At 42.6% G+C, this 17,401-nt stretch overlaps 2 protein-coding genes across 2 annotated transcripts; both read right to left on the bottom strand.

Annotated features, from left to right (window-relative positions):
- Positions 1-813: 813 nt before the first annotated feature.
- COPRS (coordinator of PRMT5 and differentiation stimulator) lies at positions 814-6,273 on the bottom strand. The gene is made up of 4 exons (XM_052688408.1): positions 6,112-6,273; positions 5,422-5,542; positions 4,355-4,594; positions 814-3,105 (listed from the first exon to the last, which is right to left on the bottom strand). Exons 2-4 carry the CDS (start codon positions 5,537-5,539, stop codon positions 2,936-2,938), a joined length of 528 nt encoding a protein of 175 aa, XP_052544368.1. The 5' UTR covers positions 5,540-5,542; positions 6,112-6,273; the 3' UTR covers positions 814-2,935.
- Positions 6,274-6,989: 716 nt separating this feature from the next.
- On the bottom strand, positions 6,990-17,022 carry UTP6 (UTP6 small subunit processome component). The gene is made up of 19 exons (XM_052688382.1): positions 16,881-17,022; positions 16,716-16,800; positions 15,891-15,932; positions 15,716-15,808; positions 15,019-15,066; positions 14,310-14,373; positions 13,694-13,812; positions 13,295-13,372; positions 12,809-12,890; positions 12,210-12,291; positions 11,455-11,636; positions 10,581-10,660; positions 9,988-10,065; positions 9,651-9,830; positions 9,006-9,086; positions 8,506-8,615; positions 8,345-8,411; positions 7,996-8,068; positions 6,990-7,454 (listed from the first exon to the last, which is right to left on the bottom strand). The coding sequence occupies exons 1-19, from the start codon at positions 16,970-16,972 to the stop codon at positions 7,297-7,299; spliced, it is 1,794 nt and encodes a 597-aa protein (XP_052544342.1). The 5' UTR covers positions 16,973-17,022; the 3' UTR covers positions 6,990-7,296.
- Positions 17,023-17,401: the final 379 nt, after the last annotated feature.

Raw genomic sequence — 17,401 nt, 5'->3', positions numbered from 1 at the left:
TCAAATACTGTTAAGAGTAGTTGAAGTATTTTGTCTTCCAAATGCTGTTCAGTATCCGCATTACCTCAAAACTATTTGCTGTATGGGCAGAATATTAGTGAGTAAAACCAGCAATGAGCCATGGCAGAATACCTTCATCAGGACACCTGCAAAAGACTTTCTCAAATTCACTGTAGAAGATAAGGCTGCTGAGCAGTAAGAAATGTGTTGTTTATTATTAGTGAGCTGGATTAAGCATTCAGGCATGGAGACGTGCCCCAGCACAGAAAAATAAACTGCATTCCTCCCACAAATAACTCTGCAAAAAGCTTGAAAATAAACAGCAATTTCAAATTGCTCTCAATCACAACAAATCTTAAACGTGATAGAAAGCCCTGTGAAAAACAGATCTGTCAGATCTTGCATGTTTTGATTTTAATACCCACAAGCAAGAACTAATCAAACTAGAAGGTAAAAAGTGACTCAAACCAGGAAAGTGGCAGCTGGTTAGAAGAACATAGAATGCACGGTGCTGTTAAACACAGCGAGAGCAAAGGGAATTATTGTGCTAACAAATCCAGTACTGACACCAGACCAGAGAGCAGCAATGACTTCTGAATTAGCACTGCAGCATTCACAGGCCCCACTGCTGTGCATTCATTTCAGATTACTGCTTGTCCAGTTTCAGACTGTGACATAATGAGCTGCAATTGAAACCAAACCTGCAATCTTCATTTATATGTTCTTCCCTACCAGCACGATGCGTCCCTGATTTACTGACTCTTCCTTGAAAGTAGCAGAATACAAAAACACCTCTGAGAACCAAACATCAATTAAAACACAGCTTAGCAGGGCAGCCATTCAGGACAACTAATTTCTTCTCAAATAATGACAGTCCAGAAGGATGAGGCTGACTCCAATTAAAGGTAAAATTTTAGAATCATACAGGAATTAAAACCAACCGAATCTATGTTAATAACAACTTCTTGGTGATCTCCTTCAAGCCTACTCTGAGAAAGGTGGCTTTGCTTCCACAGAATTCTGTTGGCCTCATCTTGATTAATTCTGATGGGATTCACAAGCATAGTAAATACAAAGCCAGTCAAGTGAGGTTGTTTTCTCACCCATGGGAGAAATTTTCCATCTACTAAGTATAACTTCAGAGCAAAACAGAAAATGAGAAGCTAATTAGGGCCATTAATCAGTCTCACTGATTAACGGGATAACGGGGCTTAGAAATCCAGCCTAAGGATCTGACACTTGCTGGTGAAACTTCATACCAGATAAAAGCACTGAACAGAATAAACCATTTGTTGCTGCCCTCTGCAGGGTGGCATTAACATCTGCAGCTGAGGCCTGGGAAACTGACAAAAAGGATAACAAAATGAACTTTCACAATTTACTGGTATATACTTACCTTACTAATCTGTGCTTGACTCATATTTATTAGTATTGAATTGAATGAGTCAGCCACACTTAGAGTTTTATTCTTCTTGTTCAGGTTAGAAAAACTCACTACGTATCCAAGCCTAGGCAAGCATTTGTTCCAACTAATGCAGAACTCCTCTCAACAAGCAGCTGATCACACAGCAGCCCACAAAAGAAAAATACCCCCAGTGCCACAGCACAGCTAGGGCTTTCTTTCTGCTCAAGGCAAGAACAAATTGTCAGGCTATGCTTCTGTGTACGTATGCGTTCTGGAGGCATGCTGAATTAAGTCTTGGCAGAAATATGACCTTTTGGAGGACTCCATCATATTGGAACAAAAGAACAGGCCCTCAGCCACAGAATCACCAGCCAGCTTCTGCTCTTTGCTTTGCTTCTTCACCTCATACTCAGATTTAACTGGGGACTCCCATGTAACAGAAAAAAAAAAACAGACTCATCTGAGCTCTTGTTTTCCTCTGCTCTCAAAGAAAACATTAAACAAATGTTACTCCAGCTCATTTCCTCCTCCCATGCTAATACATAAGTTAGTCTCACACACCGGATAGGTTAAAAAAAAGTCTTCCAATTGTGTTAAGTCCTTGCCTGAGAATAAACAAGGGTACAGTGCTTCAGCATGTGTCAAAAAAGTCATCAAAACGTTCTTGAGAAGAAATATGAGCAACAAGAGACTGTTTTTGTAAGAAGTCAGTCATACAATCCACTTCCATTCTTCATTTGAGAACATTTCCTTTAATTCCAAAGCACAGGCAAAAAGAATACAGTTCCAGTTCCAGCTATTCTCTTGGAAAGTTTATGGAAGTATTTTGTGTTCTCATTTCCTCATTTATCAACACAGAAATAACAAGTATCAGTAATACCATGAATCTCAATTCACTGCTGTTTGCAGGATGCACTGAGGATCAGATAAGCATATTTTCTTTGTCATTACATGTCTTTAAAACATCCTCACACAACATCAGACTACTGGAGACTGGAAGATAATACACCTGAGCACAAGGTCTGATGTGCAGAAACCTTTCCTGGGAGGCTGACAAACACCCAGCATCTCTGTAGGAAACAAAATCCCAAATATATGCCTACAGGTGTGTTACATACATGAAGACGTTTTGCAAATTCCTTTGTATTGAAACATGTCAAACCAGAAGAACTTATTTTGTACTGTCACATCTAATTTTGTCATGACTAACGTGGAGATGCAAACTGCAACACAGAAGTACAACAGAGAAGTTGGAAGGAGGAAGAGTTTTTAAGATCGATTCCATAACAAATGAAAGAAAATTACAGGTTAAGTGTCCAGACATGAAAGTACCAAACATGCCAAAACTGGCAACACTTTGCAATCAAGGTAAGATTAGGAATTACATACTTCCTCCCAAACAATGAATTAGCAACACAGTTCTATGTAACACAAACAGAAAACAGTCCACAAGTGCGCTAGCAGCTTACAGCTGGCACCTGCAACTCAGTGAAGAATAATCCAACTCAGAAACCAAACTTAGTTCTGACCTCATTCATCAGCATCATCAAACTGGCCAACCTCAGTCATTCTAACTGGCAGGGGAAAAGCAAGGCAAGCTGCATGGTGACAGCACGGGTTGTACAGTGAATCCTCTCGAAATGAGTATGAGGCCAAAAGATTATTTTCCTGAAAGCTTCCGCAGTAGAGATCACCAGCATCTAAAGATCAAAGAAAATATCACAAAAGATATTCAGAAAGCCAGTGGCAGATCATCTTGCAGTTCCGCAGCATCTTCCAGTCCAGAGTCTCAGTCTGATCTACCAGCACTTAGATCTACCAACAAAGCAAACAGCTGAGATTGGCAAAATCTTCATTGAGAGTAAGTTCCTGACACAGAGACAAAACAGTTATCTGAAAAATGCAGTGATGTACTTGAATCCAGTACGTCTGACACCAGCATATACATGCATGCAATTCTTCTCCTCGGGCATAGAAGGCTCATAAAGCTATCATGCTTTTTTTCCCTACTTTTTCCTGTTCTCTCCATAACCACATTCCAAATTAGGGAGCACAGATGTCTCCCAAAGGTTGTGTCACTGGATGAGGACAAAGGTGGAGTCCTGTAAAAGCCAGCTCACAACAGTACCTCCACTAGTCTAGAATTAAGTGTAATAAACCAGTTAATTTACCCTATTTTTATGCCAAGTTGGTTAACTCTTTACACAGAAGCAGAATATTTCTAGTCAGCAGACACTGGAAGCACAGTGTATGCACTTCCAGCCCTTATCTACGGTTACCCAGCATATAAAGCCACTACTCTATTTTCACTTTAAAATCAGAACAATCTCACAAGAAGGCTGCAGCTCCTCCTGTTACCAGCTTACGGAAGTGGAGAACAAAAATGAAAGAGCCATTCATGGAATTAAACCAAACAAGCGAGCAAACCAACAACCAAAAAAAGCACTCTGCCACATAACAAAGCAAAAGTACCAACAAATCACACTTAGAGCAGAGACTGAGTGTTTGCATCGCTTCACATTCAGAAAGTCCAGCTCTTGAGAGACACTATGGCTGAATTCCTGGAGAAAAGGAACATTTGCCGAATCTCCCTTCTGTTCCAGATTAACAGATGCATTTTAGTAGAGTGTTGATTTCTGAGGTGAAGCTCAATACGTACGGACAATCCTTGGAATAGTGAGAAGGACTGTCTATGCATATTGACCTTCACTGCAGAAGTGAACTATTCCACTTCTCAAGAATTGCTCAAGCAGGAGTTACACACAAACTTCACAACACTGCCTCTAAGCCCTGTATTTGGCAACCAAACTGTACATGACAAACCCATGAGGTAAACAAACAAAAAAATCCCCAAAACAGAACATGGAAATTTTCAGATGTGTTCTATAGAGCATCTACCTCCACATGCCAAACAAAACTCAAATGAATCACAAATAAATTCGTACTTACCATAAGGACTACATTCAGACTCCTCCAACTCTTTATCCCAGTCCTCCATCTCATATGTCAAAGCAGCTGGCTGCTGAGGGAAAGTTGCATCCTCAGACATACGAGAGAGTTCACCACACAAGTCCTCCACGTCAGTGTTTGTATGCAGACTGACAGCATCTTCACATGCAGAGACATCGGAGAATTCACTTCCTTCAGAGTCACTATCAAGAACACACAGGGCATTCTTCAGCAAATGTTCTAAAAATAACAGAAAGAGCCAAGAGATAATTAGAAATTAAACAGGAACAATTAAACACCTGCAACTGAATAATGCAGTTAAGTGTGTTAACATTGTTTGTAACTACTAATGTAATTAGATCCTATTCCATGTGCTGCTTCAGGTTTCAGGTGCTTGGGGAGATCAGATGCAGCCCTATGTCACAGCATTAGCCCAAGTAAGGATTTTTTGTGGACTCTTGTTGGAATATTGCTCTTTAAATCAGAGCACAGGAGCTAGCAGACCTTCTTTGCATTTGTATCTTGTTTATCTTGGGGTTTTTCCTGCTCTTATTTACATATGTTGAAAAACCACAGCTCTGACTTCCTTTTTGTGGCATTGATTAAATACTCTCTGTTCCACTTACGAAGAAGCAAAACTTCTTCCAACAAGTGCTCGATGATTCCAGGCAACGTATTCACAGGAAGAGCAACAGCCATTCACAGAAAGAACAGAACTCACCCAAGTGGTGAAAGGGCCCTCTGGCCATACAGCACAACCCCGCAACAAGCAGCCAAGGTCCAAAAGAAGCTTTCCTGTTCGAGGCTGGCCCCCTTAAGAGTCCATGGGGGGCTGCACCCTGCGTCCAGCCCTTCTAGTTACACGGGGAGCACAGGTGTAAGCAATGTGCCTGGGCCAGACTTCACCAGGTGCTCAATCACCAGTATAAGCCAGGACCTAGCAGCTCCCCTACACTCCTGTACATAGGCATACACAAATATCTAAGTACAAATTATCTAGCACAGTAACTAAGATTTCCATTGCAGCTTCTGTGAACATTTCCCTGAACAGGAGTTCTGTTACTTACCATCTGCTTTAGTTTGCCCTAATATTTTAGGCTTAACATCTCTGGGTTTCCAGGTCATAGTTTCCTTCTTGTTAGGAGGCTGCTCCTCAGAGCCTCTGTGCTCCAGAGTGGCAGCCATCACCTACAAAGCAGTTTCAGAGAACTCAGTTACTCCTCTCCCAGACTCCTCCAGCGAGGCTCCTGCAGTGCTGTTGGTTTTGTGGAGCCCTCGGGTACCATCTGTTGGTTCTCTTAATGAATCAGACAGCCTTAGGGAGGATCTTTCTCACACCTGGCAGCACGAGGCAGCTCATGCACACCAAATTTTGGGAACAGCTCCTAGAACGCACCCGTGTGGTACAGCAACCAGAAAAGGCAGCAAAGGTAACAAAGGCCTAAGCGGCAGCTGTGTGTGTATAAAGAACAACGGTTATGGGCTGTCCACCTCGTGCGAGGTGCTGTGCTAAGAAACAGCGGGACCAGAGCTGCCAGCAGCCCTAAGGAACCGGACAAAGATGGAGGACACACAGCAGGAGCTAACACCTCAACGGCTCTGATGGTCCCTAGAGGGAGAGCGAAGAAAACAGAAGTTATCCTCAGAGACAACTGAGGCACAGATAACACCTCTGCACGACAGGCTGCCCGCGCAGCCCCGGGCACGCGCCTGCTGCACGGAGCCGGAACGCGCAACGCGGACAAAACGCGGCGTACGTCGGGCAGCTCCGCGCCGGCGGCCCCTCCTCCTCCTCCTCCTCCTCTTCTTCCTCTCCCCGCACGGTAGAAACGAACCGGCCCTACACCGCTCCCGCCCCGCAGGATCCCACCGCGGCGGCCGGGCAGCGTGGAGGCAGCGGCCGCGAGCGCAGTTCTGTCCCCGCGTCAGGCGCGTGCCCGCCCTGCTCGGCCCCTCGCGCCTCAGAGCTGCGCCCCGCTGCGCTGCGCCCGCTGACGGAGGCGGATCGGCGGCTGCCACGGTGCGGCGGCTCGGCCCGCTGTACGGCTGGCACGTGGAGCAACCGGTTACGTGCCTTATCTGCGCAGACACCACGCTGTTAACTGCCTTTGAATACGTGATACGTAGCTTCTTTCACTGCTACTGGAAAGCTTCTCCAGTCATTGATAAGGGGAGAGAGGGGGAAGAAAAAAAAAGCAGAAACAAGCGGATAAATCAGAGTGTAAGGAGGATTCACCCAGCTGTAAAAGGATCGACACCTGCCCCTGCTCCCTGGGGTTCTGTCCAATCGGCAGAAGGAAGCAGGAAGGCAGAGCACAGCAAAAGCACATGCATGCAGGTGGGATGGAGCTGCAGGTGCTCTGTGAGCAGAGATCCACCAGAAGGTTGAAGCACAGATCGCAGCTTACCCGTCACAGCAGGAACATCTGCGACAGAGCTCTGCTCGCCTGCACTGTGCACAGTCACTCAGAATTACTTAGGAGGAGACAAGGTGGCTGTAGAAGTTGTTTGGCTTTTGCAAAGAGGATGATACATGACTTCAAGGTTAAGAAACAAATAAATACCATCATTTTACAGATTGTTTATCCAGTGTTCCATTTTTTCCTTACTGAACTTGATGTTAAGAACTGCCCCCAGGGGTACAATGGTTTATTTTGTATGTATGTGTTGCAGTGTTAGTTTGCCAGTGTAAAAGCTGATGCATTGCAACTTCTATCTCAACGCACAAGGCTGGAGGAAAGCTCAGAGATGCCTCTGCCATCTCCAGCTGTGCACACGAACATGACACTGACAGAAACACCAGCAACAGCTGTGCTGAGACAGAATTCTTTTCACACATGCAGTAAAGAAAATGCACTTTAATATCACAAAACATATTTACCTTTCTACACAAGTTTTGTTTTAAAAATCCACAATGTCGTGCTGTAATTATTTTTAGTTTTTCATAAGTGTCCAGTTTGCAGTAAAGTGTATTTGGAAATGAAGTCTTCCACCTGATCTCCCTCTAACATCTTCATAGCTCGCCAGTGAATACTCCCAGAGTTTTCTGGTTTGCCCTGGGGATGACTCAGCTCCTCCTTGATGTATTCCAGCCAGAGATCTTTAAAGGAAAAACATTCTGGTTAGATTTTGATTGAATATTTAGTAAACATACTAAACCTAACCTAGAAACTCTCTTTTTCTAAGCGTTCTTCATCTTAGTGCAGTGTGGTTTAGTTGATCAAACCTCTTCCTCCTGCTCCCTTGAAGTTCAAAAGCCTGGGTTCTGCTATCTTAAGAAACAATGCAGCTCTTCAGCAGTAGCTTCCCATGCCATCAGAGAAATTGAGCTATTTATTTTCTATTACAAAAACATGGCTCCATACTGTTCACAAATGTAAATGAAAGGTGACGAGCATCTCCTATGCCTGCCAGTGTCAAAACTACTATTTGCTGGTAGTTCTGCTGAAGCTATCCTACTGTGAACAAAGGCCCCGGATTGAAAAGTGTGGGCTCACTGCAGAGTGTCATGCACTGAAGATTTGAGCTCCACTCTGCATGATAGCAATCTAACAGCAGAACAAACAGCTACTGCCCCCAACCCCCAAACAGAAATCAAAGAGGTAGCACTGAACTGGGGAGGGAGAAGAAAATCTCCTTACCAGAATCTGCTGAACCGAACTCTCTCAAAGCACGTTCATAGTATTCTCTCAGATGAAGCATTTTGCACGATTCCTAACACAAGAAGGTATTAAAAGGCCATTCATTTTGTACAGAAGTGAGTCTGCAGCTTGATTACATTCTGACAAAGTGAAAGTCATGGTAATACACACACACACATCGCCGAAGATTAGTTACCATGAAACTTGCTTTTATATTGTATACTATGAATCAACATCAGAAGGTAAATATTGATTACAAAAGACACTGCTCACAAGCCTTTAACTTCATATCAAAGTTAGAAGTGTATTTTACAAATACAAGGCAGTAATTAGATATTCAGCAACTTACTTGTTCCTTTTCTATTTCAATCATCTTCCTGAAGAAGTCAAGTGAAAGTGGACGACTTTCATACAGGCTAAAGTAAAAATAGAAATAACTTCAAACTTTATGCCATTTTTTCTTTGCTATTTGCCCTAGAATAATCAGATTTAAAGTGGTTTTCTTGTTACCTGGTAAAGACTTTTCTTACTTTCTTATATCCACCATTCCTGTAAGCCCAGTCAAGATACTTTTCTTTCATAGTCACAGATTCAGCAGGAGCTATGGCATATAAGCACCTCTGCAAATTTAAAACAAACCAAAAACTACATAAGCTACAATTAAAAGGTTACAAGAAGGATGAAGCAGCATCTTCTCTCTCTCACCAGACACCTGACACTCATGGGGCCTTGTGTGAGAAAGTATTAACAAAAGCATTCTAAATAATGTCTGAAAAAACAGCATTCTGTAATAAAATCGATGTTAGTTGTAATCTAAAACATGTCTCCTTCAATATTCCATAGCATTTCTGTACAGCTGACTTTTGAAAACAGCTTTACTTGGAATGCTTTGATACCAACACATCCACTGAAGTATGCAGCAAAAGCTTTGTACTGCAGCTACTCCATCCGCACACACAGCTCCTGTTTACTTAAACATCACCTTATGAAGATTTTTGTTAGCCAAGTACCTGGTAGAGAGCTTCTGTGTCTTCCTTGCTATTTGCGACTTCACTCCACTCCACCCAGAGGGCCCACAATGGTAAAGTGCCCTACAAGATAAACACAGAAGTCAAACGATTGAAATAGAGCAACTCAGAGTGATTTTCAGAGACAGCAAGGTAATTACCAAGTTCTACATTACTGCTTCTCTGAAAACTATCCTTAAGACACAGCTCTTAAAAAGAACTTTAAACTGCAGACTGAAATCCCTTCTTGTCTCCTTTCTAATTCACGTAACAAATACTACTTAGATGGACTGCTGCTAGATATGTTGCCAGGAATGAGAGAAAAATTCTTGTTCATCAGCACTGAAATACAGAGATAACTTAAAAGAACAGGGAGGAGAAGGAACAAATGAGCTTCTTGCTTCCTCTGTCACTCCTTGTAGCCCAGTTTGAAATGGAACAGCAAAAAAGCATGTAAATCATTTAAAGCTTGAAGTAAGAAACCCCACGCACAAACAATTTGTAATTCCTCAGTGCTCCTGAAAGTGCAATAGACCTAAATAGCAGCCAGGGAATCTAAGTGCACTATGAAGGAAAAAAATCCTTTACAAAAGTAGCAGAGATTTTCCACCTGATGCATGCATGCGAGTCCATAAAACCAGCACAAACCTTAGATTTCACATGCTTGAGGGCTTCTTCAAAACACTGGGTCACGTTGTCACTCTTCAGCTGGATCAGCACCTGCAGCCTCATCTGCCACATTTCCACTGACAGGCTGAAACGCTGAGTTGCAGCTTCTGCCACCTCTGCAGCCTTCTGAGAAAGGCTGGACTTCAGTAACAGCTGAAGCTAAAAAAACAGCAGATAGCACAAGAAATGTGCAGTGTTTTGTTAAAAACACCTTGAATACAACAATGCCTACTTTGTTAATTACACAAAATGGCAAAGGTAGGCATGCATCAATGCAGGACAGTCCACCAATCTATTTTTCTGAACCAACTCTTACCCACTGCTTATAGAGAGCTTCTGGCAGCAAACTGGACTCGTGGGCTTTGCTGAACACATTCAGTGTCCTCTCCAGCCTCTAGAACAAAAAGTGAGGAAAATAAGCATTATTCCTTCAAAAACAAGATCCTAGCATTACCAGAAACCCAGTGGATTTGTGTATCAAAATGTTACTGAAATCCAATAAAATTTATAAACCTGATGTTTTACACACTCCTATTATTTACAAGATAAAGGTGGAATTTGAGCACTTGAATTACACCTCTTCTTTGAGGAGCAAAGAACAACATAGCAATGTAGTAAAAGGGAACCAAGCCACACAGAACAACTACAAGTTTGCACTCAACTTCCATACAAGGAGCTCATAGCACTTCACTGACAAGGCTGATTTGTGCCTGAGGTATCCACATTCAGGCAGCCCATGTGTGTCTAATGGTAACACGCCTTCCCTCAGACAGAGACTGAGTGATTTTTAAGAGTTACTTGTCACTATTTCTGATAAAACATTCAAACATTAACTCCTTGTCTGAAAGAGAACAAAAGCCTGTAAAAACAGGGTTGTTTTGGTACTATGATCTCCTAATGGCCTTTTACCTTTTGCTTTAATTCTTCACTGTTGGTTTTCCTGTTACATCTCTCTAAGCAGAAAGTGATGTAGCATTTCCACATGTCCTCTGCAGAATCAAAGACATTCTGTCATGCTTTGTAGAATCACAACAGTAAGCACAAATATTTGTCTTTAAGGTAAGGGATAAAAAGAATCCAAGCACGAAGGGTTAATGCCAACTTTTTTAAAAATATACTAGAAAGGGGACCCTGCTTTAAGACATTAAAAACTGCTTCCCAGTATAAGCTGCAATCAGTAATTCCTTCTAAAGAGCATTAAGCTCTTAGTTAAGCTGAGGCTTCAGAGCACAATGTCACAACTAATTTTCACTGCACCCTTTTGCCTGTATTTTCAATGGGTCTGCAGAAGTGAGAACATTCACAGGCAATTGAGAAAATCTTCCATCTGCCTAACATGACAGGCTATGTAAGCAGCAATTTGCATCTGCTGCATGCAGTCTCTGCACAGAGTCTTGAGAATACAGGTAATGCCAGATACTAGATACCCATCCATTGGCAACTCAAAAGCAATGCTTACTCACAGCTGACCAACAATATACTTCACTTCAACACGTTTCCTTCATTTAGGAAATTTCATTTACAATTCCCACACCTCTGTCCTCCTGTATGCACACTTCTATTGTTAAATCACATTCATAAAAGTAAGCAACAGAAAACACTTTAAGCAACTCTTTCAAGACCAAAAGTACATTTGAAAACAACCTCAGTAACACACAAAAGAGATCCCCTAAATGGATCCCAAACCCAAAGCTACTTGCATCCTCCTTCAAAACTCTCACAGTACACAGTATGCGGAGATAGCAGGAAAAACTGATGTTAAAATGCAGACAGAATATTTCACCCGTGGGGACTGCTGTCACAGCCTCTTCAAAGACTGCACTGCAACGTTCCTCTCTCTGGGTCATTTCAGACACCTTCATCTGTTTTGTGGTGGGTTCTGTGGGCTTCAAGGATCCCAGCTCCAGCTCTCGACGGGCCATGTAGTCCCACATCAGAGGATTATCAGCATACTCAGCCTGCAAACTAACATACTATATCTGTGACATCCATTTACTGCCATCGCCTTCTGACAAATGTTTAGAAGGATTGTCATGCTGGTTGAAGGTATAGAAATGTACCTAATTTCTAAGTAATCAGATAAAAGAGACAATTCTCTTCACCACAAGAGAAAATACCAGGGTTTTTTGGTTTTGTTTGCTATTAGTATAGATATTCTCCAATAATACAGTGAACTAGGATGGCACCTTTCCAGAGAGATCTTTCTTTTGAAAGAAGAAAAATTGGAGAAACTAAAGAAACAGAAGAACCACTGAGTAAAGCAGTTCCTGCACTTCAGAAAACTAAACTTGGAATAATTCAGCAACAACTACATTTTACCTAAGAGCTTCTTAGCAGGTTTTCAAAGCTTATAATCAAGTTCTCTCATGCATCCTTTTCATAAAAGTAGACTTACTTCAAATACATTTTCTTAGAAGTACTTCCCATACATCTCCCATAACATTTTATCTCCACAGAGGAACAGACTTCAGTCATTAACCTCTCACCTCACTACAAATTAGGAAAGTTAAGAGAGCGCTTATTGAAAAAACCTCTCACCTTTCAAGAATTTCTTTTTGCAAATCGTGTGTAAAATCAAAGAGCTTCGCAATAGAAAGCAGAGCCAGACAGAACTCAACACCTACAGACCAAGAGGGAAAAGAAATGTACCAAGTACAGCATCACATCCCATCACACACTTTGCATTTCTGTATCCCTGACAGCCTTTTTCAAGACACACATATTATTCAAGTGTCCAGACAGATACTCTTTTCTGTAAGCCTCAGCATTCAACCCATATGGTAAGCCATATGTTAGGATGTCAACTGCCTGGCTACATGCTTCAAGATTTCATGCTAGACAGCGACAAAAAAGAAAAGTCCTCAGGCAGGCGCATTGCAGGCTAAGAAGTGCTAAACCAGTCCTGTCTACTGACATGCTTACACATCCTTCTAACTTGGCTCCACCCCCACCACTCACTCATTCAGTCCTTTCACAGAAACACAGAATGGCTCTACACGAGTCAGGCCTATTGAAAACTGCACACACTGTCAATGCATTATAATCCATCATCTTGTAGCTTCCTAATTTATCTTTGAGAAAACCAGGTGACCTAAATGTGACAGTTTTGCTCCCAAGTAAAAGAAATGCTAGATCACCTTTAATTTTCTGAACAGCATCCCTGTAGATTATGTGAGCCATTTCCCCATTAAGAATCTTCTCAGAATAATTGAATTCCTCCTGTAATATGAACACAGCATTGTTGCAAGTTTTCCTTGTTCAGCTATCGTTTTTGCAAACATAGAAAAATACCAGAAAATGGTAATTATGTTTCATCTAAATTTATCTTAACCTAGTTTCCACAAGCTAACTATAATGAAATAATATTTCAGTATTACTTTCCAGAAATGGCAACTAACTTTCAAACTGATATTAACAAAAGATGTTAGAAACATCAAGAAAAATTGAAGTATTTAAATTCAGCATCAGACAACACCTGGGAAGTTTAGCATAGCTACAGAGCACGAACAAAAACTCCCTAAGCAGTCCTCAAGAGAATCATTAATAGAAACCCCTTGAAGTTCAACTTTAAAATGTGTGATACACAAGCAGAGAATATTTCAGAGTAAATCTACATGACCTACCAAGTTCATCTTTGCTCGTTCAAGTTCTTTCTTTTCCTTTCTCTGCTTTTCTGCATTCATCAGTTCCATTCTGAAATACTGCAAGAAAGAAGATACAATTAAGTGATGGGAAGGGAGGGTGGATCAAGCATAAACATATTCAGTTCACAAACATGAGGAAAAGGAAGGTCTGCCTGAGGAGGTACAGGACTCAGCCAACACATCACACATGTCTGTGAGCCTCAGCTTATACAGATCTGTGCTTATAGGTACAGGGGTCACACATTCAGAAATGCCCACCTTCGAGGCATTCTTTAAACCACATCAATCTGAGCTTTTGCCAGACTGATCTCAGAAATCTGCTGGACTGGTTTGCTCTGACTGCTCAAACAAGTTCTCATAAGTAAACCACAAAGTTACCTCTTGGTAAAGTTTTGGACACTCTGGATGGAAGCGCAAAGCACGCAGGAACAAGTGCCTAGCACTCTCTGAGGAGAGGCGTGTTTCCATTTCCCATTTTGCTGCCATAATCCACAGTGCTGTAACAGAAGATGTCAATTCATTTGAAAGCTAAGCAAGTGTCTGCTCATGAGAATCCATTCTGAAACTGTTCTCCAGGATGTTTCTGTCACTGTACTTACCCCACATGCATAAGCTCAGCTATGAAATACAACTGATCATCCCCAGAGTGAGACCAAGTTAAATATGACTAGAAGCCAAGCAGGAAGTTTAATCCAGCACAGCTACAGATCCAACAACGTAAAATTACGTCTTCAATTCCCAAAATCAGCCACTAGTATTTAACATCTGCCTCTGAAATGTTTATCTAGCTCCCAGTCTATGTGGGGAATGGTCATTCAAAGCAGTGGACTCTCTCTTCACATCACCTTTTGATTGCTCAGCACAACCTGTCAGAGGCATCCTTTCTGATGAAGCAGCGAGGCAACAGCTGGAATTGGATTCTATAAGAACTCGAAACACCACTCTTCAGCCTATACTGAATTATATACACAGTGCTCAGCTTTGTTTTGTTTACCTGGTTTATTGGGATGAATGGCCAACATGGTAGAAAACACCTTGCTAAGCTGATGTTTTGCATTCTGTAAAAGAAATAGCTTTGTTTTACCATCTGTAGAATCAAACTAAACCAACAGGACTGAAATTTCACTAAGAACACTCATAAGTTGCCATGCAATCATACTGGAAAAGATGTTTCTCTCCTACTTTAACTTTAGATCAAAGTTTTTGGCACTTATTCAGTATCAACCAGCTTTCAATTGTTACCAGCCTCACGAGCACAGTTAACTCTTCTGCACCTGGACAACTAACACAGATGTTGCCTATATTACAAATCTCACTGACCACTTTTAAGGTAAAGACTGCATTTTTCTTCAGTCATTTTTATTACTGCGCTGAGATTGTCTCCTTCAGTACAAGAAGGATAACAACTGGATGCTGGGAACAACATGAAGACTTGCACAGAGAACTTTAAAGAGTACTAGACTGCCACAATTCCTTGTCAGCACAATCACTATAAGAAACGTTTGAAACAAAAATCACCGTTCACAGGCAGGCGATTCATTCATTCCACAAAACGAATGAATGCTCTCAAGCCAAAAGGTTATGTTATGATACTCATGTTGCAGTACGATCTGTTCCCCTGCCTTACAATACAAGTTCCAGATGCCTGCCTGACCGGCAACCCCGTATCTTCAATCAGTAAGAACAGGATTTTGAAAACTCACCCACTGCTTGCAAAATGCAACGTGTGACAGCCAAAGCTGGACATCTTCCTAGTGGAAATGCAAGTGGGAGAGAATGAAACTTAGAATATGTACTAAAGCACTCTTGCACACTGAGAAGCAAACAATATGCACTTGGTATGTACTCTTGGCATGAAGAAGGGAGGAATTTTTATTCCAAAATTCACTTTTTTCCGATATCCACATTCCTGCAAAACGTCTGAAGAAAACCATCTCTCCATCCTAATACCTACACTCCTGCTGCCTCTGCAGTAACATCTGTATTATGCTTGACTCAACAGAGAACTCACTAAAATGATTTCTTATGTACCTCACATAGGTTTTACCACAAGAGCTATCAAGACAATCTCTGCCCAAAGTAAAGGAGAGTTCTTTTCATTTCTAATCCTTGCAAGCAGATGCACAAAACTCACATGGCAACATGTGACTCAAGACAGATGATAAATAATGATTCAGAAAACAAAATATTGTTTCTCTAAAAATAATAATAAAATCTGACACGAATGACCTACTTCTGTGTCACTGCTACATGTCCAAATTTCTGCTTAGATTTTCTGTTACATTTCTCTGCATAACTGAAAATATCTGGTAGCAGAGATATCTAGGTTAACTTTTACATCACAACATACCGAAAGATTATTTTCCAAGCTGCTGCTACAAACAAAAGAAACAAACTTACTTTCCATTTTCCTGTGGCACGTTTGAAGAGGCTGTGGACCCTATGCATAATAGAGCTCTCAATTTCATCCTTCTTAAATGAGTACCCGGTGCGCTGGGAGAAAAGAAGTATTACTTTCACTGCACAAGAAAATGTAGTGCACAGTGATTGCACTTGCAAAAACTGGCAAACGTACCGCTCTTCTTTTCTTGATCAGTTCCAGCAGATTAATTTCATACTAGAGTGGGGAGAAAAAAACACATTTAAAGGCAAATGAAAAGATGTATAATAATAAAGAAAAAAATAACAACAAAGATGAAGTGTTTTACAGCTGGTCGCACAGATAATAGAAGTTACACCCAGGAAACCACAAGCAACAGTTTTGTGAGCAAATCACTATTTCTCTAAGGATGACTAAAATTAAGTTTTAGCATTTTTATTGCATGTGGTATTTCAGCCCTAACCCACATATTCCTAGAATTTTAATGCATGTTCCAGATTCTTCGCACTACAGAAAATGAGTTGCATGGAAAGACAACTTGCACAGCATGTCAGAAAACTGAAGTCTCTATATCCCCAGAGAGGAAAGGAACTACAGAAAAGAGTCCTTTTGAGAATAAAGTTTCTCTTGTCCCCAAAAGCTCCAAACTGCTGTCTAAGCTTCATGCCTAACCTGTGCTTATAAAATCACCCCACCATGGTTTGGGTTAGAATGGACCTTAAGTACCACCCCCACCGTGGGCTGGGTGCCCCCCCCAGCTCAGGGCCCAGCCTCGGGCACCTCTGGGCAGTGCCAGAGCCTCATCAACATCCGAGTAAACAATGTCTTTCAGATATCTGGCCTAAACGTAACCTCTTTTAGCTTAAAACCATTGCCTCGTATCCTAACAGATCACTCACGAGTAAAGACTACCAGCGAAGCGAGGACACCCTCAAGCAGCAGGTTTCTTACACAGACAACTACGGAACTCCTAACAGAGAGAGATCTATGCGGTTAGTACCGCCAATCAGCGCGGCCAACCTGAATATAATTGATAAAATCCTCCTTCCGAAGGGCTCTCCGCTGTATTTTGTACTCCAGAGCCGTGGCCTTCTTCAGGACAGCCCTGCACGAAAGAAGACACCGGGCCATCAGCACCGGGACCTCAGCACAGGGCCGCCCCCACCGGCCCGGGGGCCGCCCCACCTGATCTCCTCGTGCGTGAAGAGGCCGACCCGCTCCAACTGCTCCAGCTCCGGCACGCGGTCCTCCAGCCGCTGCTCGACGCGCTCCGCCATGGCTGCGGCACCGCCGGATCCACGCGCGCACCCACGCCCCCGGTACTTCCGCCCGCCGCCGCAGCCACTTCCGCCCGCCCCGCCACGCCCCGCAGGAAAGTCCGCAGAGGCGGCGCCGAGCGGCAGCAGGGCCGGCAGCGGGAAAGAGATGCGACGGTGGGGAGACACACGTGGGTATGGACGTGCTGAGGGCAGGAAGGAGAGAGGAGCTTTCTCATCTCAGGAGCGGCAGAAGCGCTCGGTGCTGCGCCAGGCCCGTGCCTCCCGAAGGCTGAGCGGTGCGTGCCCGGCGGGGTTGTGCCAGGCACGGGGCTCTCCCCTCCCGTCTCTTCTGAGTACGTTAGCATAATAAAACCAGGCACGGCGTGTTTGTTTCTTAGATGTTGGACATCCCAGGGAAACAACTAAGTGAAGACAGAAGGGTGGTCT

This window comes from Tympanuchus pallidicinctus, unplaced genomic scaffold, assembly GCF_026119805.1.
Source record: "Tympanuchus pallidicinctus isolate F22 unplaced genomic scaffold, pur_lepc_1.0 scaffold23, whole genome shotgun sequence".
Classification (NCBI taxonomy): domain Eukaryota; kingdom Metazoa; phylum Chordata; class Aves; order Galliformes; family Phasianidae; genus Tympanuchus; species Tympanuchus pallidicinctus.
Note: the sequence above shows the minus strand (reverse complement) of the source record. Positions and strands in the feature narration are given on the sequence as shown.

Excerpts from the sequence above, each read along its gene's own strand:
- COPRS (XM_052688408.1), bottom strand. The coding sequence starts at position 5,539 with ATGGCTGCCACTCTGGAGCACAGAGGCTCTGAGGAGCAGCCTCCTAAC. Across the intron at positions 4,595-5,421 it reads AGGGCAAACTAAAGCAGATG|AACATTTGCTGAAGAATGCC; the intron begins GTAAGTAACAGA and ends TGTTATTTTTAG. Across the intron at positions 3,106-4,354 it reads GTCTGAATGTAGTCCTTATG|ATGCTGGTGATCTCTACTGC; the intron begins GTAAGTACGAAT and ends TTTGATCTTTAG.
- UTP6 (XM_052688382.1), bottom strand. The coding sequence starts at position 16,972 with ATGGCGGAGCGCGTCGAGCAGCGGCTGGAGGACCGCGTGCCGGAGCTG. Across the intron at positions 13,373-13,693 it reads GTCCAAAACTTTACCAAGAG|TATTTCAGAATGGAACTGAT; the intron begins GTAACTTTGTGG and ends TCTTTCTTGCAG. Across the intron at positions 9,831-9,987 it reads AAGCTCTCTATAAGCAGTGG|CTTCAGCTGTTACTGAAGTC; the intron begins GTAAGAGTTGGT and ends CTGTTTTTTTAG.